A 23747-nucleotide genomic window follows, 5' to 3' on the forward strand; every position below is an offset into this window, starting at 1 on the left:
TCGCCTGGCAAGTACAGATTTATTATGATTATTATTTATGGTTATTTTGCCTGAGTGCATTATCTATGTACCCACCATGTGGATGCCTGATGCCTAAAGAGGTGTCCCTAGAACTTGTGAGCTGCCGTATAGGTGCTGGGAATCAGACTTGGGTCTTCTGGAAGAGCTGCCAATGTTCTTTTCTGCTGAGCCATCTCCAGCCCGTTTTATTTCTTTTAAAGAAGTTACTGAGTTGGTGGTGGAGATTAAGTCAAGAGCATCATAGCTTTGAGGCCAACTCCTGGGTTGTCCTGCTCTGTAGTTGCCACATGAAATGCAGTGTTTTTTTCTACTGTGCTCTCAGTATAATTAGTTATGGAGTGAGTATTTCTCAGATAATTGCTGTTCCTTCTATTAAAATATATATGAAACAGATATGGGTTTAGTGTTTGGTAACAATGGGGTTTATAGGTATCTTCCCCTGCTGATGCCTCCTCGCGCCACCCCCCATCCCCCATTTTTTCTTTGAGACTGTTTCTCTGTGTAACCTTGGCTGTCCTAGAACTCTAGTTTGTAGACCAGGCTGCCCTCCAATTCCAGAGTGCTGGGATCAAAGGTGTGCACCACCCAGCCTTTTTGTTTATTTTGGGCTTTTTGTTTTCATTTTATTTTTTTAAGTCAAAGGATTTCATAGCCCTGGCTGTGGAATTCAGTTTTGTAGACCAGGCTGGCCTTGAACTAAGAGTTCTATCTGTCTCTGTCTACCAGGGACTCACTCATGCGTGCTTTACTACTGACTTTATCACAAGCCCTTTAATTCTGCTTTTTTGTTGTTGTTTTTTGTTTGTTTGTTTGTTTTTTCGAGACAGGGTTTCTCTGTGGTTTTTGGAGCCTGTCCTGGAACTAGCTCTTGTAGACCAGGCTGGTCTTGAACTCATAGAGATCCGCCTGCCTCTGCCTCCTGAGTGCTGGGATTAAAGACGTGTGCCACCACCGCCCGGTTAATTCTGTTTTTTTTTTTTTTTTTCTCCTTATATTTCCAGATAGTTTGTTCATATTTTAGGTATTTATTTTGAGGAAGCTTTAAAGTAGAGCTTGACCTTGTCAGGATCCTGCTCTGTACCACTCACTATGCCTGTTCTTAGAGCGCGAACTCATGGCTTTGTGTGATGCTCCCTTGTACCACCATGCCTGTTCATAGAGTGCACACTCGTGGCTTTGTGCATACAAAGGAAGCTAGATACTAGATATGCTTTTTTCTCTCTCTTCACTATATTGTAGTCATCTTCAATTGCTTTACTATTGGGAATCTAATTGTTCCATTTTTGTTTTTGTTTCACAGTTTTCAGCAGTATGATTATTTAACTTAACTTTTGGTAAATCATGACTTATATCATGTTTCCATGTGATGAGAAGTTTTACTGTAATTTATCATTGCTTATGTATGAATGTAATTATGCATCTCTACTTTGCAGGATGTAAGTTGTCCAATAAGGCAAATTCCTACCGGTAAAAAGCAGGTGCCTTTGAATCCTGACCTCAACCAAATGAAACCAGGAAATTTCCCATCACTGGCAGTTTCCAGTAATGAATTTGAACCTAGTAACAGCCATATGGTGAAGTCTTACTCACTACTATTTAGAGTAACGCGTCCAGGAAGAAGAGAATTTAATGGAATGATTAATGGAGAAACCAATGAAAATATTGGTAATTTTATTTCTGAATTTCACTAGATTTTATTGGATATCAAAGTAGTCAAGTGAAAATATTTGCACTAGCTGGGTGGTGGTGGCGCACGCCTTTAATCCCAGCACTTGGGAGGCAGAGGCAGGCGGATCTCTGTGAGTTCGAGGCCAGCCTGGTCTACAAGAGCTAGTTCCAGCATAGGCTCTGTAGAGAAACCCTGTTTCGAAAAGCCAAAAAAAAAAAAAGAAAGAAAATATTTGCACTAGTATTCATAATATTTAGAATTGTGTATAAAGTGTTGGTTTTTTTTTTTTTTTTTTTTTTTTTCTTGAAATAACCTTCACTTTCTGCTAGGTGTGGTAGTTGTGCCTGTAATCCAGTGCTCAGAGGGCTGAGTCACTACAACATGGGTTTGAGACTTGCCTGGGCTGCAGTGTAGCGAGACCATATCTCAAAAACAAACCATAAAACCCTGTTTCTTTCCAGAGTTGGAGAGACTATTGTTCTATTTTGCTATGCTGGAAATTGACCTAGGGCCTTCCTTATGCTGGGTGTTTGTCTGCTCATTACTTAGGTTAAACCTGAGTTTTCCATTTTTGTCTTCCTGTCTGTGAATTTACCAGCATTTTTCCCTTCCCTTCCTTCTTTCCTTCCCTGCTACTTTTCCTTTCTTCCCTCCCTCTTTCCCTCTCCTTATCCTTTTCTCTCTTCTTACTTTCTTGCTTTTTTCCATTCTCTATTGATACATGGTCTCACCATTGCCTCAACTAGTCTTAAGACTCGACCCATCCTTCTAGCTTAGCTTTCAGAGTGCTGGGACTATAGGTGCATGCCATTGTACTATCTTGAACATGAGCAATATAATATATATTGCATTGATCCTGTACCCATTCCTTTCTTCCAGCAGATCTGAATTTATCTCTGAGATAATCATACAGTTGTTGTATAGCTGCCTACAATCAATACAAAGATAAACATTCTCAGAAGCCTTACAACCCAGTTTAGGGAGAGAGATATGAAATAAATAATTGCATTGAAATGAACAGTGGTATAACGGGTATATGTGAAGTGCTGTTTAAAAGTTATTATGAGGAGGTGGAGAGCTCCCTTTAAACACTCTTAAGAGGCTTGCTGCTCTTCAGAGGATCCACATTTGGTTCTCATCACCCACGTGGCAGTTAACTGCTGTCTATAACTCCAGATCTAAAGGATCTGACACTTTGTTCTGGCCTTCATGGGCACTATGTGCAAATGGAACACAAACAAATGAAGCAAAACCACTCATAAAATAAAAAAAATCTCTTTTTGGATTCTTTTTTTGTTTTTTTTTTTTTTTCGAGACAGGGTTTCTCTGTGGTTTTGGAGCCTGTCCTGGAACTAGCTCTTGTAGACCAGGCTGGTCTCGAACTCACAGAGATCCGCCTGCCTCTGCCTCCCGAGTGCTGGGAATAAAGGCGTGCGCCACCACCGCCCGGCTCTTTTTGGATTCTTATAGTGGAACTCTGCGTAATGTAATGAGGAGCTTACCTAGCATGAGTCATTCCAAACAAGTTAGCATTTGCAAGGATGAATTTTGATGGTCAGTGTTGTCAGGAAATAAGGGCAGACCCAGCTAAGTTGTACAGACCTATTGTCCCAGCACCCAGAAGACCAATTGAGTTGAAAGCCAGCCAATGCATAGCCATTTCCAAACCAGCCTGTGCTATATTATAAGCTCATGTTGTAGAAAAATAAAGATGGACATAATACTTGTTAAAAATCCAAAGTTAAAACAAATGAATGTGAATATTGAAACATTGTAATTTGTATCTCATTTGGATAAAGTAGCACATTTTACCTTGCATCATTAAAAGGGACCATATATTGCAGATGGCACACTTTATTTTTAAGTAATTGTTTTACAAAAAAAAATTTTTTATTTAATTCAGATGTCAGTGAAGAAGTTCCAGCCAGAAGAAAACGAAATCGTGACGATGGGGAAAAGACATTTGTTGCACAAATGACAGTGTTTGACAAAAACAGGTAATATTGATGGTATTATTATTAATATTGCTTCCGTATTCTGCAAATGTTTTTATTTTGAAGGAGAATAATTGTGGTATTGCTTATGTTTGTCTAATAAATGGAAAAGCAAATTTGCAAATACTGAGTTTTTCTCTATCATATAGAGAGCAGTAAGCAGAGCTAAGGAACTATGAGTGACTCAGTTCAAATTGTTGATTCAACAAGTGTTTTCTGAGTGCCTGCTCTTTTTTGTTTTGTTTTATTTTTTTGTTGTTTTCCGAGACAGGGTTTCTCTGTAGCTGTGGTGTCTGTCCTGGAACTAGCTCTGTAGATCAGGCTGGCCTCTAACTCACAGAGATCCACCTGCCTCTGCCTCCTGAGTGCTGAGATTCAAGGTGTGTGTCACCATCACCTGGCTTGAGTGTCTGCTTTTTGACAAACACTTCTAACTGGTGAGGAGGCACAAAATCCCTGTCTTTTTGTAGCTTAACATCTAATGTAGACTGTAGATAACTCCACAAAATTATCAGTAAGTTCTGTGAAGAACTATTAGCAGATATGTGATTATTTTTAGAAGTAATATTTGAAAAAGAGGTCTAATGAAATGGGTTCTAGATAAATCTCAAGATAGCAACTAAAGCAGACGGATCTCTGTGAGTTCGAAACCAGCCTGGTCTACAAGAGCTAGTTCCAGGAGAGGCTCCAAAACCACAGAGAAACCCTGTCTCGAAAAACCAAAAAAAAAAAAAAAAGATAGCAACTAAAGCTAAGAAAGTCTAAGTTATATATAATCCTGTGTGACTGACTATATATGTACGTCTGGTGCAGGGTATTGGGTGAAACATCTTTGCACAAGTAAAAGAAGATGTAAGAAATAAATACAGCATTTTTTTTTTACATAAAGTTGGAGAATGGTGCCTGAGATATCATGATTTTTTGTACTAGGCTGATTGCTGGTGCTTAGCAATAAAACTCAAGATAGTATATCAAAGTTTCCAGTTGTAAACAACTAGAGGACTGGCTGTAGCTCAGCTATAGCATGTGCTAACTTCACATGCACGTGACCTGAGGTTTGATTCCCTAATGTGGAGCCTATGAGAAAGAGGAAGCACAAAAGTAAAAACACTGGAAAGCAGTGGAGTCTCATGTTGAAGCAGTATAATTTACCTGTACTAGGCTTGGCTGATCCTGAGATTGTGTTCTGTGCCACCAGGGGCATAGTATTTTCTTTTTTCTTTCTTCTTTGTATTTCATATATATGCTAATATATTCTTTTTTTCTTTTTTTTAAAGATTTATTCATTAGGTATGCAGTGGTCTGTCTGCATGCATGCCTGCAGGCTAGAAGAGGGCACCAGATCTCATTACAGGTGGTTGTGAACCACCATGTGGTTGCTGGGAATTGAACTCAGGACCTTTGGAAGAGCAGGCAGTGCTTTTAACCACTGAGCCATCTCTCTAGCCCTAATATATTCTTTTTTTTTTTAAATATTTTTTTAAATATTTATTATGTATACAATATTCTGTCTGTGTGTATGCCTGAAGGCCAGAAGAGGGCGCCAGACCTCTTTACAGATGGTTGTGAGCCACCATATGGTTGCTGGGAATTGAACTCAGGAGTTTTGGAAGAGCAGGCAGTGCTCTTAACCACTGAGCCATCTCTCCAGCCCTAATATATTCTTTATATGCAATAGACTTCTGTGTGTTAATTAAAAATGCTAGGAAACTAGATGAATTTTTCCTCATGGTTTAATTTTGAAAATGTATAGACATAAGTTTAAGAAATATTTGTGTAACGTCCACATAGCCTTTACGATTATTTGTAGCATTTTACCTCATTTGTTTTCTTTGTGTTTAATTTTTTTTAATATTTATTTATTATGTATACAATATTCTGTCTGTGTGTATGCCTGCAGGCCAGAAGAGGGCACCAGACCTCATTACAGATGGTTGTGAGCCACCATGTGGTTGCTGGGAATTGAACTCAGGACGTTTGGAAGAGCAGGCAATGCTCTTAACCACTGAGCCATCTCTCCAGACCCTTTTGTGTTTAATTTTTGTGCTGAACCGGTTGAATATATACTTTATCTCTACCTTGCTATGCTTGAACATGTATCTCCAAGTAACAAAGGCATTTTCTGATAACTTCCCCACACACAGCATGTCTAACAGTGGCTTCCCATTGACCTTGTAATGTCTTTAATTTTGTTTGGGACGGTCTTACTATTTATTTGGCCCAGGCTACTTTCAAACTGTTGATCCTCCTGCCTCAGTGTTTAGAATGCTGGGAATACAAGCTGCCAAGTATCATTATGTTCAGCTCTTTTTGTTATTTTTATTTCAAGTGATACTGGGTATTGAACAAAACCTTGTGCATGCTTCCCCCCCACCCATCATTTCTCCATGATATTCATTGGCACTTTTCTGTGAAGAGGATTACTTCCCTCATATTTTTAGGTGTTTTGTTTTTTAACCAATGTGAATTACGTTAGAGTATATTTTTAGTGAGTTTGTTTTTATCTGTTCATGTCGTTTTAATGCTCAGATTATAAATTTGTTTAAAAGGAGCCCTTTCAAGCAGATTCCAGTATCTGCTTGAATATATATATATATATATATATATTTAGGTTTTCCTTATTCAAGACATGAAATCTCCTTTTCCTAACACTTCTGAGATTGTCTTTTCTTTCAGAAGTCCTGGTATTGCTTTTAGTAAAGAATTATATTTATGAATCAGTCTTGAGACTAGATATATTAAAAAATTTTTCTTGTAATTCTACATTGAAGTCTTTGAAAGAAGAACCCAAATGTAAAAAACATGTAGAGGAAGTTTCAAATACTGAGCACCAAAGAAAAACCTAAGGCTTTCAGAGATCAAAGGCCACCTAACAGAGTGAGACTGTCTATGATAGACAGAAGTGGTGTCTCATGCCTATAATCCCAACTACTGCAGAGCCAAAACAATAGGCTTTTTTCACCTAAGATAATTAAGGTCGGTCTCCAAAAATGTGACAGATGGGGAAGTTACTTTGAAATCATATGTTCAGAGTTCTTATTTCTATGTTATAAAACTATTGTGCAGCTCTGAAGGGCTGCAGCCTCAGGAAAGTGAAGTTCTTGGTACCTTTCATTGTCTAATGGGACTAAAAAGACTAAAGAGAAGCCGTGTTCCTATGTGAAATCAGTTGTTACCATGATAAAGGAAAGTTTTTAGAATAGTAGTGAATGCCATTGTTTAAGAATGGAAGTAATGCCGGGCAGTGGTGGCGCACGCCTTTAATCCCAGCACTCGGGAGGCAGAGACAGGCGGATCTCTGTGAGTTCGAGACCAGCCTGGTCTACAAGAGCTAGTTCCAGGACAGGCTCCAAAACCACAGAGAAACCCTGTCTCAAAAGACCAAAAAAAAAAAAAAAAAAAAAAAAGAATGGAAGTAATAGGGCTGAAAAGATGGCTCAAAGGTTAAGAGCACTGGTTGCTCTTCTAGAGGTCCTGAGTTCAATTCTCAGCAACCATCTAGCTGTTCACAACCATCTGGTAATGACATGGTGCCTTCTTCTGGCATGCAAGCATACCTGCAGGCAGAACACTGTATACTTAATAAGTAAATAAAAAGCTTAAAAAAAGCCGGGCGGTGGTGGCGCACGCCTTTAATCCCAGCACTCGGGAGGCAGAGGCAGGCGGATCTCTGTGAGTTCGAGACCAGCCTGGTCTACAAGAGCTAGTTCCAGGACAGGCTCCACAACCACAGAGAAACCCTGTCTCGAAAAACAAACAAAAAAAAAAAACAAAAAAAAAAAAACAAAAAAAAAAAAAAAAAAAAGCTTAAAAAAAAAAAAAAGAATGGGGCCGGGCGGTGGTGGCGCACGCCTTTAATCCCAGCACTTGGGAGGCAGAGGCAGGTGGATCTCTGTGAGTTCAAGACCAGCCTGGTCTACAGAGCTAGTTCCACGACAGGCTCCAAAACCACAGAGAAACCCTGTGTCTCGAAAAACCAAAAAAAAAAAAAAAAAAAGAATGGAAGTAATATATAAATCATACAACACATGTTAGAACTATGTACATATCCACACATGTTAGAACCATGGCGTATAATTTTCTTGACTGATTGATTCCTTCATTCCTGAAATATTTACTGAGCTCCTTTATGTGCCAGGTTTCCGTGGGTACCCGTAGTTCACAGGTTTGTTGAATCCCTAGTTTCCTGAGCAAATGTGAAGGTACCAGTTCAGACACCGATGTGCATACTTTGTAATAATTCCCTAAGGAATTTTCCACACTGCTGTTGTGCTGATTTCAAAAGTATAAAACTTACATGGCCAATTTATACTTAATATATAAAATTAACTAGGTTTTGAGACTCTAGGAATATTATAGTTTATATTTTTAAAGTTATGTCTAGCTACGGTAATACAATTCTCTATAATTATAATTGCTTTTTAATTAATATTGTTTTTCTCAGAACTGGAGTGTAAATAATTTAAAATCCTGCTGTGTATGTAAGGTAGTATACAAATTTAATGCTTTTTAATGTAAATCTGGAGTGTAGACTTTGTCCTTATAATAATACACTGTTTACTTTATAAAGTATATGTTTCTCTAACAGGCGTTTACAGCTTTTAGATGGGGAATATGAAGTAGCCATGCAGGAAATGGAAGAGTGTCCAATAAGCAAGAAAAGAGCAACATGGGAGACTATTCTTGATGGGAAGGTATGAGTGACTTAGAAGATTGAACACACTTTAGTTGTCAACTCTTATTTTGATTGATGTTTTCTTCCCCAAATGCAAATTGTATTAGAAATAAGGAGTCTGTGTTTCTTGTTTGTACATTAAGCAATTATTTTGTTTGTGAGATAAGGTATTAACTATACATCTCTGACTTTCCTGGAACTCTATAAACCATTATGGTCTCAAAGGCACAAAGATTTCCCTGCCTCCCACCAAATGATGCATCAAAGACATTGCACCTCCACATTTTTACACTTGTTCTTCAAAATTGGTTTCTTTTTTTTTTTTTTTTTTTTTTTTTTTTTTTTTGGTTTTTCGAGACAGGGTTTTTCTGTGGTTTTGGTTCCTGTCCTGGAACTAGCTCATGTACACCAGGCTGGTCTCGAACTCACAGGGATCCGCCTGCCTCTGCCTCCCGATTGCTGGGATTAAAGGCATGCGCCACCACCGCCCGGCTGGTAGAAACCAATTTTGGGCAGTCCAATACCAATGTTGGGCACTGGACTCCAACACCAGGGTGTCTTTGGCTTTATTTGGCACTGCACTGAAGCTTGAATCTGTGCCCATTATTTAATTTAAAAATTTGTATTGGTTTTAAATAAATTTACATTGACATATTACACTTGATCTTAGCCAAAAGGCTGAGCAGCGATCATGTTGACATATTACAATGAATATTTTTCATTTCTGCAATGTTTTTGATGTTGTCATAACTCTTCTCATATGTTTCTGTTTGTTTCTTGGTTCAGCGGTTGCCTCCATTTGAAACATTTTCTCAGGGACCTACATTGCAATTCACTCTTCGTTGGACAGGAGAAAGCAACGATAAGTCTACAGCTCCTGTTGCCAAGCCTCTTGCCACTAGAAATTCAGAGAGCCTCCATCAGGAAAATAAGCCTGGTTCTGTTAAAGCTGCTCAAACTATTGGTAAAAACATCGTTGCTACCAAAATATTATATTTTTGTTACATGTAATTAATCAGGAAATGCTATTTCACTTATTAAGTAATCATATTGTTAACTGTGATCAATTAGAATTTGCCTATACTCAGTGTAAAGTTCTAGGTTAAAGGACTAATTAATCCCTTTTCTAGAACCATTTGTGGTGGATGTTTCTGGTAATCTCACTTTTCTTTAATATGTATTTTTATTTAATATATATGTAGTATGTTTACCATATATAACACCTTCAGGTGGGTCTGTAAATATCCTTGTGTCAAATTAGAACAAAATTTTTCACTAATTTGTCTCATATAGGAAATAATGGTTTTCAATGCATTATTAAAATGTAAAAGAGTTGGGCTGTGTAGAGTATTTGCCTGACATACACATGGCCCTGGGTTCAATCTCCGATACTACCACTAAAGAACATGTACAAGCAGAGCTCTGCTGTGTTCATTCCTGACTTCTTATTTTAGATCTGTCTAATAAAAACACTACCTTGGATGGTAGAGCATTCATGTATTTTTTTCTGAAGAGTAAAGACTTTTCTTTGACTCTAAAATGATCATGTGCAGGTGACTGGAAAGGATGAGAGACAGAAGTGACTTGTTATAAATGTCTTTAATCCCAGGCCTGGGAGAGCAGAGGCAGGTTGAGGCCTCAAAGGTATTCATAGAGCTCCTATCTGCTTGCTGTGCAAGCCTGTCAGCCTGAACTAATTCTCAAATCCCATATGGTGAAAAGAAGAAAATTACTTCGGAAAGTTTCCTCTGGCTTCCACACATGTACCTGAGTCTTAAACTCACTATGCACAAAGATAATAAAGAAATGATCTGTGCTGTGGGAAATACTTCCTGAGAAATTTGTGGTTTAGGCACTTTTCAAGATACTCTTTAAGCTAGTGAAATGGGCAAAAAATCACAGGGAACCTAAAAGCTTTATGACAGAATTGTATTTGTGGGATCATTAGTTTTGTCACACAACACACTAAACTAAGTAATTTTCCATTAAGTATGAAGAAATATACTAAAATCATCTTTAAGGTTTATTATTTTGGTGTTTGAAGTATACATAAAAGAATCTGTTTTCACTTTCTGATAAGCTAGCTCTTAGAGGATGACTGCTTGCTATTGTGCACAAATAACCACTCAAAACCACCGTCAGGGCTAGGCTTGTAGCTCAGTGACAGCGGGTGAATGTATGTGTGAGGGCCTGAGTTCAACCACAGCACCACACAAAACAAAACAAAACACCCGTGACTTTGAAGTATTTCAAAACTTTGTGGTAACTACATAGAGTTTCTTTGGTATTATCTTTCTTTCTTTATTTATTTGGTATTATTTTTGCATTTAGAAGGCAAAGGCAGACAGGTCTCCTGAGTTCAAGGCCAGCCTGGTCTACAGAGGGAGTTCCAAGAGAACACTCCAAAGCTACAGAGAAATTCTTTCTCAAAAAAACAAAAGACCAACAACAACAACAAAAAAAAACCAGAAAAATAAAAACAAAAATATATTGAGGAAGTTCTTTGAGTGTTTTGTGCGTTTTTTAGGAATCCTCGATATAAACTCATACCTGATTACTAATCAAATATTAAATAATATTTTCCTAGTGTATCTTTAATTATTTGTTGAAGGAAGAGCAGAAATACCAAATACCACAGTTATAAATCTTTTTTTTTAATATTTATTTATTTATTATGTATACAATATTTTGTCAGTGTGCATACCTGCAGGCCAGAAGAGGGTACCAGACCCCATTACAGATGGTTGTGAGCCACCCTGTGGTTGCTGGGAATTGAACTCAGGACCTTTGGAAGAGCAGGCAATGCTCTTAACCTCTGAGCCATCTCTCCAGCCCCCACAGTTATAAATCTTTAATAATTTTGGCAAGATACTTTATAGATGAGTCTTTCCATCAAATAAACATGTTTATATTTTCAGCTGTTAAAGAGACACTGACTGCAGAGCTGCAAACAAGGAAAGAAAAGGATATTTCAAATGAAAATCGCCAGAAATTAAGAATATTTTATCAGGTAAGCACAACTGGCTGGTTCATTTTACGTAATTGTGAAATAGAATTTTGTATTTTGTATTTGAATATTTTTTGCATTAAACTTTTTAGAGAAGATAATGAAACAGTGCTTAGAAATGTGCAAGTTGTGAGCTTGACACTTTTTGTTTTTAGTTCCTTTATAACAATAATACAAGACAACAGACGGAAGCCAGAGATGACCTGCACTGCCCTTGGTGCACTCTCAACTGCCGTAAGCTGTATAGTTTACTCAAGCATCTGAAACTCTGCCATAGCAGATTTATCTTCAATTATGTAGTAAGTAGTTTTTCTTGCTTGCATACCAATAGTACACATCATGTATAGAATAACCGTAGAGAAATTGCACTTTGCAGGTAAATAGTAGGATTTCTGTCTAGATTACAGTGCGTGATTGAGTTTATTGTATTTATGTTGAATAATAATAAATATTTGTATATGGCATATATTCATTGAATATCATTGAGGGAAATTTCTTTCTTGAGAAAGAGATACTTTGTGCAAAGTCACCAAATCAATAAATAAGATCGATAGATTTTAATTTTGGGGGGATTTGTTTTTTTAAAACTAAGTCTTATTTGTACCTAGGTTCCCGTCTTCTGTCTCTGCTTCCTAGGAATGGAGATTAGATTAGAGGTGTAGTCACCATGCCTGCTCTCTCTCCTTCCTTCCTTTTTTTTTTTTTCTTTAGTCTTCTGGTGTGCTTTTCTATCAAGTTGATGTTTCTCTTTAGTTTTCAAAACATTAAGAACTTAGAGCTAGGGCTGGAGAGATGGCTCAGAGGTTAAGAGCACTGACTGACTGCTCCTCCAGAGGTTCTGAGTTCAATTCCCAGCAACCACATGGTGGCTTACAGCCATCTATAATGAGATCTAGGCCGGGCATTGGTGGCGCACGCCTTTAATCCCAGCACTCGGGAGGCAGAGGCAGGCGGATCTCTGTGAGTTCGAGGCCAGCCTGGTCTATAAAGGGAGTTCCAGGACAGGCTCCAAAGCTACAGAGAAACCCTGTCTCAAAAAAGAAAAAAAAAAAAAAACCAAAAAAGTATAATGAGATCTAGTACCCTCTTCTGGCATACATGGAAGGAATGTTGTATACATAATAAATAAATCTTAAAAAAAAAAAGAATAACTTATAGCTATATTTTATTTAAAAGAATGTTTGTAGAGTATAGGCTTATTGATATTTTCTTTCCTAAACATCCTGTTTCTGTTTTTGTTTTTTATTTGTTACAGTATCATCCAAAAGGTGCTAGGATAGATGTCTCTATCAATGAGTGTTATGATGGTTCCTATGCAGGAAATCCTCAGGATATTCATCGCCAACCTGGATTTGCTTTTAGTCGAAATGGACCAGTAAAGAGAACACCTATAACACACATTCTTGTGTGCAGGTAAGCATGTGCATGAGTGTGTGTCAATTTGTAGAAGTTGATTCTGTGCTCTCATCATGTGGGTCCGAGGGATTATATTTAGTCAGGCTTGGAAGCATATAACCTACTTTTGTTGATCTTCCTAGACCCTGTCTCTATTGGGTTTTTCCTCTTTAACTTTGAACCTTCCAAATTTTATTGTTGGTGTGCTACTGAGGATTAAACCCAGGGCTGTATGAATGCTAGAGAAAACACTATTGATGTAGCCCTTTCTTCAAGTATTTTTGCATTTAATCAGTCCTATCTAGATAGATTTTTTTTCTGTTGGTGTTTTTGTTGTTGTTCTTTCAAGACAGGGTTTCTCTGTGTAGCCCTGGTTATCCTGGAACTCACTCTGTAGATCAGGTTGGCCTCGAACTCACAGAGATCCACTTACCTCTGCCTCCCAGGCGCCAGGGTTAAGGATGGCCTGCAGGCAATTATTTACTATTGTTGCTACTCCTTCATTGATTTGTGGACTTAGCAAATTCTTTTTTTTTTTTAATATTTATTTATTTATTTATTTATTTATTTATTTATTATGTATACAATACCTGCAGGCCAGAAGAGGGCACCAGACCTCCTTACAGATGGTTGTGAGCCACCATGTGGTTGCTGGGAATTGAACTCAGGACCTTTGGAAGAGCAGGCAATGCTCTTAACCTCTGAGCCATCTCTCCAGCCCAGCAAATTCTTTACATTGGGGCTAGAGAAATGGCTTGATGGTTAAAATCACTTGCTCTTGCAGAGGACCCAGGTCTGTGTATATACATACATAGGAATCTGCAGAGAAGGAATATACTTTACTTGGGTAATAGGAAATGCAAATGATTCTATCTCTGTCACCCAAGGTGCCATCTGATGCTATCTCAAGAGAGCTGACATTATGTCTCCTTTCATTGAACTTTATAAACATACAATAGGAGTGAGTTTGAAGGAGATTGTACTACTAAGTTTTTTTTTTGTTTTTTTTGTTTTTGTTTTTTTTTTTTGAGACAGGGTTTCTCTGTGGTTTTGGAGCCTGTCCTGGAACTAGCTCTTGTAGACCAGGCTGGTCTCGAACTGACAGAGATCGGCCTGCCTCTGCCTCCCAAGTGCTGGGATTCTGAGATAAGTTTTATCTTCCTAAAACATAAAAAACAAGCAGGAGCTGGTGGCCCACTCCTTTAATGTTAATGTTAGCACTTGGGAAGCAGAGGCAGGTGAGTTCAGGGCCAGTCTGGTCTACAAAGTGAGTTCCAGGACAGCCAAGGCAGTTACACTGAAAAACCCTGCCTTGCAGGCGGATCTCTGTGAGTTTGAGACCAGCCTGGTCTACAAGAGCTAGTTCCAGGACAGGCTCCAAAGCCACAGAGAAACCCTGTCTTGAAAAACAAACAAACAAAAAAACAAAACAAAACAAAAAAAAAAACCCTGCCTTAAGAAACTTGAAAATGAAAAAAGAAAGAAAAGAAAAAGAAACCTAAAAAGCAGAATTTTTACTTAGACATGTATCTGCAACTATTTTTTTTTTTTTGTTTTGAACTTTTGTAAATTAATATACATGTGTTAGTATACTTATAATAAAACAAATACTGGGCTGGAGGGGTGACTCAGCCATCACAGACTAAGCTCACAACCAAAATAATCTAATTATACTAAACAGATCTGATATATAAAATTAGTAATTTTTGTGACAGTTTTGCTATATGATACACTGGAATTTATGTGTAAGTAAATGCCATGTGCATGTGGATGCCCAAGAAGGCAGAAGATGGTGTCAAATCCCCTGGAACTGGAAATAGGCTCTTGTGATCTACCTCATGTGGACATTGGCAACTGATCTTGGATCTTCTGCGAGCACACATTTTTGTTATTGTTTTGGTTTTTTTTGTTTTGTTTTGTTTCGGTTTTGTTTTTCAAGACAGGATTTCTCTGTAGCTTTGGAGCCTGTCCTGGAACTTGCTCTTGTAGATCAGGCTGGCCTCGAACTCACAAAGATCCGCCTGCCTCTGCCTCCCAAGTGCTGGGATTAAAGGCATGCACCACCATCGCCCAGCTTCTGAAAGCACATTTAACCACTGAACCATTTCGGCATCTCACCTCAAATGTTTCTTTTTTTGTTGTGGCTGTTTTGTTATTTGGGTTTTGTTTTTTTTGTGTGTGTGTGTGGGGGGGGTTAGGTTTTGTTTTTTAGTGATGGGGTTTCTCTATGTAGTCATAGCTGTCCTGTAATTCACTGTCCAGATCATGCTGGACCTCAAAGTTCTCACAGAAATCTACCTGTCTCTGCTTCCCAAGTGCTGGGAGTAAAGAAAGGTGTGAGCTGCCACTATCTGGTCTTTGTATACATTTTTAACTTTTTTCTATTTTTTTTTTTTTTCTATTTTTTTTTTTTTTTTTTTTTGGTTTTTCGAGACAGGGTTTCTCTGTGGCTGTGGAGCCTGTCCTGGAACTAGCTCTGTAGACCAGGCTGGTCTCGAACTCACAGAGATCCGCCTGCCTCTGCCTCCCAAGTACTGGGATTAAAGGCGTGCGCCACCACCTCCCGGCTCTATTTTTTTTTTTTAAGTTTATTTTTCACACCCAGAAAGACACTTTTGACCTTGAAACTTTGATGTACTATAGTTCAGGCATTGATCTCTAATTCTTGGGGGGGAAATTGTCTTGTGTCCACTTTTTATGATATATCGAAAGAAAACAGCGGACTGGAGAGATGGCTCAGTGGTTAAGAGCATTGCCTGCTCTTCCAAAGGTCCTGAGTTCAATACTCAGCAACCACATGGTGCCTCATAACCATCTGTAATGAGGTCTGGTGTCCTGTTCTGGCCTGCAGACATAAACACAGACAGAATATTGTATACATAATAAATAAATAAATAATTAAAAAAAAAAAAAAAAACGGTCTGGAGAGATGGCTCAGTGGTTAAGAGAATTGACTGCCCTTCCAGAGAAGCCAGGTTTGATTCTAACCACCCACATGGCAGTTCTCAACTCTCTGTGACGCCAGTTCCAGGAAAGCCAACACTGTCACACAGGTACATGAGGGCAAAAATGCTAATGCGTATAAAATAAAGGGTTTTTTAAAAAAGATATTTATTTATTTACTTATTATGTATACAATATTCTGTTTGTGTGTATGCCTATAGGCCAGAAGAGGGCACCAGACCTCATTACAGATGGTTGTGAGCCACCATGTGGTTGCTGGGAATTGAACTCAGGACCTTTTGGAAGAGCAGGCAATGCTCTTAACCACTGAGCTGTCTCTCCAGCCCCCAAAATAAAGTTTTAAAAGAAAAGAAAGCAGTATTAAGGGGATGCTGCCTCAAGTATTACTATGATTTTTGTTTTACAGAATAACTAACAGATCTTGGCTCGTGTTCAGTATTGTATAAGGTATAGAAGTTGTCTTGTGTCAGCATTGATTTCTTTTTATTAGGCCAAAACGAACAAAAGCAAGCATGTCGGAGTTTCTTGAATCTGAAGATGGAGAAGTAGAACAGCAAAGAACATACAGCAGTGGCCACAATCGCCTCTATTTCCACAGTGATACCTGCTTACCTCTCCGGCCACAAGAAATGGAAGTAGATAGTGAAGATGAAAAAGATCCAGAATGGCTGAGAGAAAAAACCATTACTGTAATTACCACTGTTTTCCCTCTCCTCAGCAGTGCTCATGCAAGTTTTGTACTATGTCATTTTAAAAGTTATTTAAGTATGGAAAATATTATTTTCCTTGTGTGACTTTGTATTGGGTACTTTGATTTCTTTTTTTATTGCTATTTTGTAACTTGGGATTTCCTTTCTAAGATAACTGTTTAAGCAAAAGTTGGTGTTAAGAATGCTGCCAGGGCCAGGTGGTGGTGTTGCATGCATGCCTTTAGTCCCAGCACTTGGGAGGCAGTGCTGTGAGTTCGAGAACAGCCAGGGCTACACAGAGAAACCCTGCCTAGAAAGAAAAAAGAAATACTGTTTCTTTGCTATTTTTCAATTACAAAACATGACAGTCTGTTTTTCTTAGAAATATTACTTATGTTACATATGTAATAGGTGTTTTTCTTTTTCTTTCAGCAAATTGAAGAATTTTCTGATGTGAATGAAGGAGAGAAAGAAGTAATGAAACTGTGGAATCTCCATGTCATGAAGCATGGGTAGAGTGTTTCTGTTCCATTACTTCGCTCTTTTTGCTGCTTCTCATTCTTGAGTCTGTGCAATTTTTTTTAGTTAGTTAATATTTTATGTGTATGAATGTTTTGCCTGTATGTGTGTGTCTGTGTGCCTGTGCCTCCAGGGGTCAAAACAGGGAGTCTGGTCCTTGGAACCGGAGTTAGATGTTTGTAAACTGCATTGTGGGTACTGGGAATCGAACCCAGCTTCTCAGTGCTCTTTAACAACTGAGATATCTGTCTCTTCAGTACCCTCCTCCCTTTTGTTTTGAGGCAGTGCCTCATGAAGCTTAGGCTTTGAACTCCCTATAAAGCTAAGATGACCTTTAATCCTTATATTCCAGCCTCTGTGCTAAGATTATAGGCTTGCAATGTCGTGTGTGGCTCATCTTTTTTATTATTATTACATGTGGATGTTGGCACACATAAGATGCTCTGTTCACGTGTGAAGATCCTTTGGCATCAGTTGTCTCCTTCTCGTTGATTCAAAGAGCATGGTACAAGTGCTTTTCCACTGAGCCATCTTGTACCGCTTTTCTGAGTAGACAAGAAGATAAATTTTTTTGCTTTTGTTTTCTTTTTGAGACAGGGTTTCTCTCTACATACCCCTGGCTGTCCTGGAACTCACTTAGTAAATCAGGCTATCCTTAAACTCACAAAGATTTGCCTGCCTCAGTTTTCCAACTGCTGAGATTAAATTAGGCATGCAACACTACACTATCAAAGATCATTTTTATGTTGTGCCCTGCAAAGATTGCAGGTAGTGTAGTAATGATAGGTAAATCACCTGTCATAACCCTCAACTTACTTTAGATATGTGTTCTAATATTACCCTCATCCAAAAGTATATTAAGTGTATGAATTAATGAACTAATGATACTTTGAGAATGGACTGCAGTAAGGGCCTTGATATTCTCAAGTATTTATATATGTGCATTTTCCATCAGTTACTACTAGTTGAGTCAAACACTAACATTCTGTGACTTTCCGTGCAGGCATAATAATTCCAAAAACTTAACACAGTGTGTCGTTATTTTGTTTAGTTTTTTGAGATTGGGTCTCACATACCAGAAGCTGGACCTGAACTCACATTGCTTCTGTATTCTGGGATCATGAGTGTATATCACCTTGCTCGACTTTTTTACATTTTTTTCAGACACACACACACACAAAGCATCTTAGTATTTTTAAGAGTGATCTTAAACTTGTGAGTTCAGCCCATTCTCTTACTTTTTTCTTTTTTCCCTTTTTTGGGGGGGTAGGATTTATGGATGTGTGTGCTTGGGCATGTTTGGGGTAGTGGGGTAGGGAGTGTTTACCTTTGAAGGCCAAAAGATCAGATCCCTGGAGAACGAGTTACCTGTGGTGGTAGTTGTGATCCACTTCACATGGTTGCTGGGAACAAACACAGGTCTTTTGTAGGAGCAACAAATGCTCTCAACCACTTAGCCATCACCTCAGCCCCTCATCCCATCCCCTTGACTCAGCATCCCAAATAACTAAAACTGTGGACACCTGCTACCTTCCTTGATTCCTTTTTTTTCCTTTTTACTGCCAGTTAATACAAAAATAATGTGTACTTAAAAATGATGAAACTTAGATGTTGTGGGGTGCTTGCCCCACAAGAATTCTAACCTGAGATGAAACCCTTGAATGAATAGAAGTGTGAAAGGAAAGAACCAACTCCACAAAGATGTCCGACCCACATATGGAGCTAGAAATCTTTTTTTTTTTAAATGATGAGGGACTGGAGAAAGACTCAGTGGCTAAGAGGAGAGCATCCACGTTCCATTCCCATCACCCACATGGTGGCTCAGAGCTGTCTCTAATCCCCGGCACATATGGGGTACACAGGTGCACATGCAGACAAAACATCCATATACATTTTAAAAGATAGTAATTGGATTAAATGTGTTTTTATTTTTTCCTTATACACTTATTTCAAGATGCAGTTTTAGATTGGGAAATGTAGGCCATGGTCTTAAATAGACGGCTTGCCTAATGTACAAGGATCATCCTCACACCACTGCAGTCATGGTTTTAGTCAGATTCCTCTCAATTATGTTTCAATTCTCTGATCTAAAGTATTATAGCTACTGAGGCTCCTGGTTAATTCCTATGCCTACTTAGATCATGTTTCTAAAATACCTGGCTCAATTGTGGTTGAAATGTCATGTCTTGCTGGTGACTTTGTGTTAAGTCATATGTTAAGTTTGGGTGTGTTTGTCATGTTACACATTGCTTATCTCTGTTGTTTTCACAAAGGATTTGTATCACTATTAATGCTTTGTTTTTCTTGAATAGATTTATTGCTGACAATCAAATGAATCATGCCTGTATGCTGTTTGTAGAAAATTATGGACAGAAAATAATTAAGAAGAATTTATGTCGAAACTTCATGCTTCATCTAGTCAGCATGCATGACTTTAATCTTATTAGCATAATGTCAATAGATAAAGCTGTTACCAAGCTCCGGGAAATGCAGCAAAAACTAGAAAAAGGAGAATCTGCAACCCCTGCAAACGAAGAAATGACTGAGGAACAAAATGGGACAGCAAATGGATTCAGTGAAACTAACTCAAAAGAGAAAGCTTTGGAATCAGATGGTGTCTCAGGGGTTCAAAAACAGAACAAGAAACAAAAACTCTGAGTTCTGACCCCGTGTTGTGGACACTGAAATTGCTTCTAGGGAATTCAGCCTCTAAGAAGAGTTGTGATTTTAGGTTGTTTGGTTTTTAATCATGGATTCGGAACAGGCAGTGTTAGATGAAGTCAGTGATTCCAGCGTGGAGGTTCTGTGGGTCTGCGTCCCTTCTTGTGCTTATCAGCTTTAGTGATGTCATCACCATTTGGTTTAGGCCTGAGAAGCAGTATTTCAAGGAATTGTTTTTAACTGCAACAACAGTCATCTTATGAAATATATTGGGTTAATATAGAAATTTTACACCTAAATTATAATACTTTTTGGATCTGTGACTGGCTGTTTTTCTGCTTTGTAATTGTGAGATTTTTGTCTGGGGAGGGAATGTTGGGCTGTCATTCCCCCTTAGAAATGGAGGGTTTTGTGAAATTGTTACATTACCACTTTTTCCCAAACGTTGACCCTTAATTCTGACATTAGTTCTACATTTGGATTGGAAAAATGCAAGTTCTGCCCCAGTTCTTGTTCAGTTTTAAAGTAGCACCCATTCACCTGCCTGTTGGAGACGACACTAGGCCTCCAGGTGCAGTGTGCAGTGATGAAATTACCATCTGTTTCTCAAGTGGATAATTTTAGTGCTTGCTTACCCAATATATGTATATTTTTTTACTTGAACACGTTTTTAGTTTTTCTCTTTAATTAGGTAATCCCATGGAAAATTCTTCTGTGCACATCTTTGCATTAGGACTAAAGCAAGAAAACAGTTGGAGACTTTATAAGATGCCACTTTGGGGGTGGGGGAGAGGGTTGTCCCTGAGAATGAACCAGATGTTACACATTGTTTCCTTGTGATGTACTTTTTGATTAGAATATTCAATGCTGATAAGCTGACTTGAATTGTTTTGAGCAATTTTCCCTGTGTTGTGTGTTTTACACACATTTTTACGGTTGGATTTTCTCCAACAGAAAGCGGTTTCACTACTGGCGTATTAATAAGCACCAATAGGTTTTTATTCCAACTCCAAGCACTGTGGTTGAATAACATCACCTCAATTTTTTATTATCCTTTAAAGATATTGCATTTTCATATTTTATTTATAAAGGATCAATGCTGCTGTAAATACTGGTATTTTTTAATGTTGTAATTTCATTCCACCACCATCAGATGCAGTTCCCTATTTTATTTAGTGAAGGGACACAAGCTTTCTCGTGGTGTCTTCAGAGATTTATAAATGTAAATACTGATTTGGCTGGTCTTTACGATGTGTTTAACTGTGACGCTATTTAAATAGTGTGGATGTGATTTGTCATCCAGTATTAAGTTTTTAGTTTCTGGTTTTTGTGTTTAAAATATAGGGAAGAGGGAGCTGCAGTGTTGGCTGCTGGTGCCCTGGCTGGGAAGCTCTCCTCCTGATTTCACTGAGCTCTCGGTTGGCCACTGGGTGTGGGTTCTGAGCATTTCTCTTGGGCTTTAATTTGCTAAAGCTGTGCACATATGTAAAAAAAAAAAAAAATAGATTATTTTAGGGAAGATGTAGATGTAGAATTATTGCTTATGTCATTTCTTAAGCAGTTATGCTCTTAATGCTTAAAAGAAGGCTAGCATTGTTTGCACAAAAAAATTGGTGATTTCCCTCCCCTGAATAGTAATGAAATTACTTCTGTTGAATAAACTTTTTAATGTCATCTTATAATAAAAGCTGAAAAATCCCTTTGTTTCTATTTATAAAAAAAAAAGCTTTTCTATATGTACCCTTGAAAACAGATTTTGAAGAAATCATGTAAGATGATAAAACATTTGAATGGTACAATAGATGTAAAAAAAATTCAGTTTAAAAAGAAACGTTTGTTTTTACATTAAATGTTTATTTGAAATCAAATGATTTTGTACATAAAGTTCAATAATATAAAGCTGTATTCTATTTTTCTTAATTCATGGTTTTTATATGTACATTTAGAATTTTGCTTAGATGGCTTAGGGAAGGATACAGAGAAGTACACTAGTTACGGAAGATGTAATAGGGAGGGAGTCAAGGGGTCAAAAAAGCAATGCTCAGCATTCCCAGGTATATATGCTGTGTGTGGTGTTGAACTGGAGCCTTGCCATCCTAGGCAGTGGCTCCGCTCTAATTTCTCTATTGAGATAAATTCTATGCTTGAATTCACATGAAAAATTATTGGCCCCAAATAGTTTCCTAAGTATGTAGTTCAAAGCAAAACGAGTAAATCACACAGATATCTTTAGTTGTAGATTTTGTGTGTGTGTTTTGTTTATTTTTTTTTGTTTTATTTTTATTTATTGGTTTTTCAAGACAGGGTTTCTTCGTGTATCCCTGGCTGTCTTGGAACTAGCTCTATAGACCTATAGACCCAGAGGGCTGGGATCAAAGGTATGCAGTACTATTCCTGGCAACTTTTTTCAGTATTTCTAATAAAAATGAATGTGTCTTCAAAAAGTTTAGAGAGTAGTGATTCAGGTAAATATATAATCAAATGATTGGTTTACAGTGGCTCCATTTTATAATGGTGTAAAATTGATAGGCTGAATAATGTAGATGAGAGTGACTTGGGGCTCTTATCTTTTCCTGGGCTAATTATAGATGGCACTAACCCACCATGCAGCCACTTGTTCGTGGTGGTAATTGCCAGTTTGTAGGACACCCTTCCTAATACTGATTGGCTGTGGTAAATGGTTTTCTTTTTTTCTTTTTTTTTTTTTTTGGTTTTTCGAGACAGGGTTTCTCTGTGGCTTTGGAGCCTGTCCTGGAACTCGCTCTTTAGACCAGGCTGGTCTCAAACTCACAGAAGATCCGCCTGCCTCTGCCTCCCGAGTGCTGGGATTAAAGGCATGCGCCACCATCGCCCGGCAATGTTTTTCTTTTGAGATGTTTTTAGCTTAGGAAGATTTAAGTTCGGTTCCTGGCACCCACATCAACTTTTTGGTTTTTCGAGACAGGGTTTCTCTGTGGTTTTGGAGCCTGTCCTGGAACTAGCTCTTGTAGACCAGGCTGGTCTCGAACTCACAGAGATCCGCCTGCCTCTGCCCCCCAAGTGCTGGGATCAAAGGCGTGCGCCACCACTGCCCGGCTACACATAAAACTTTTTAAGAGCTAGTTCCAGGATAGGCTCCAAAGCCACAGAGAAACTCTGTCCCGAAAAACAAAAAAAAAAAAAAAAAAAAAAAAAAAACCTTTTAAGAGAGTAGAGAACTACAGTACATACTCAGGTGGGATAATACAACCTTTAGAGAAAGCTATCTATTAAAATCACAATGCAATTGTTTTCTTGTCACAAATGAACCCTGCAGAGAAGGCTTGGGTGCATTCAAAATTCATCTTTTCCAGTAATACCCCAACTACCCTCTCCCTGCCACCTTTGGCCATTTGATCTGTAAAGTGTATTAATACTACTTTACAAGATACATTGATTACCAGCCTCACCCAAAGATAGCCTAGCCCGTGGAGTTCAAGAAGCTGTCAGTCTAAGACTGCTGCAGCAAGTATGCTTACCTGATGAGCCATGATGACCCTATGTATAGAATTTTAAATATATACTATTTTAGGGCTGTAGAGATGGCTCAGTGTTTAAGATCACCACCTGCTCTTCCAAAGATCCTGAGTTCAATTCCCAGCAACCACATGGTGGCTCACAACCATCTGTAATGAGATCTGTGCCCTCTTCTGGCCTGCAAGCAGAGTACTGAGAATACTGTATACATAATAAATAAATCACCAAAGCTACAGATTATTTTATAAAAGAACACTACAAAAAAGCAGGATAATAAAGCATTTCTTTTAAATATAGTAAAAAGATTTACAATAAAAATTCCCTATGGAAATGTATTTGCTTTAGAACAAGTTACTCCTAATTAACCCTCACAATAGAATCAACTAGTTTTTCTTTCTTTCTTTCTTTATTTATTTATTTATTTATTTATTTATTATGTATACAATATTCTGTCTGTGTGTATGCCTGCAGGCCAGAAGAGGGCACCAGATCTCATTACAGATGGTTGTGAGCCACCATGTGGTTGCTGGGAATTGAACTCAGGACCTTTGGAAGAGCAGGCAATGCTCTTAACCACTGAGCCATCTCTCCAGCCCCCTCAACTAGTTTTTAAAAAGGGAAAAAGTTTGGAAAGGGTTGGTACATCCCCAGGAGAGCA

General features: G+C 38.2%; 1 protein-coding gene across 2 annotated transcripts in view; it reads left to right on the plus strand.

The window, feature by feature from the left end:
• The window catches only part of Suz12 (SUZ12 polycomb repressive complex 2 subunit), a 42888-nt gene extending 21088 nt beyond the window's left edge, over positions 1-21800 (plus strand). For both annotated transcript variants that reach the window (XM_057775927.1, XM_057775928.1), the window contains 10 exons: positions 1455-1686; positions 3594-3687; positions 8273-8378; positions 9146-9323; positions 11278-11369; positions 11522-11665; positions 12622-12779; positions 16216-16414; positions 16847-16926; positions 19246-21800. In XM_057775927.1, coding sequence (XP_057631910.1) covers positions 1455-1686; positions 3594-3687; positions 8273-8378; positions 9146-9323; positions 11278-11369; positions 11522-11665; positions 12622-12779; positions 16216-16414; positions 16847-16926; positions 19246-19591 — 1629 coding nt within the window. In that variant the 3' untranslated portion in view covers positions 19592-21800. The remainder of the gene's footprint in view (positions 1-1454; positions 1687-3593; positions 3688-8272; positions 8379-9145; positions 9324-11277; positions 11370-11521; positions 11666-12621; positions 12780-16215; positions 16415-16846; positions 16927-19245) is intronic.
• The last annotated feature ends 1947 nt before the right edge of the window (positions 21801-23747 follow it).

The sequence above is a fragment of the Chionomys nivalis genome, chromosome 7 (genome assembly GCF_950005125.1).
Source record: "Chionomys nivalis chromosome 7, mChiNiv1.1, whole genome shotgun sequence".
In the NCBI taxonomy this organism is placed as follows: Eukaryota; Metazoa; Chordata; class Mammalia; order Rodentia; family Cricetidae; genus Chionomys; species Chionomys nivalis.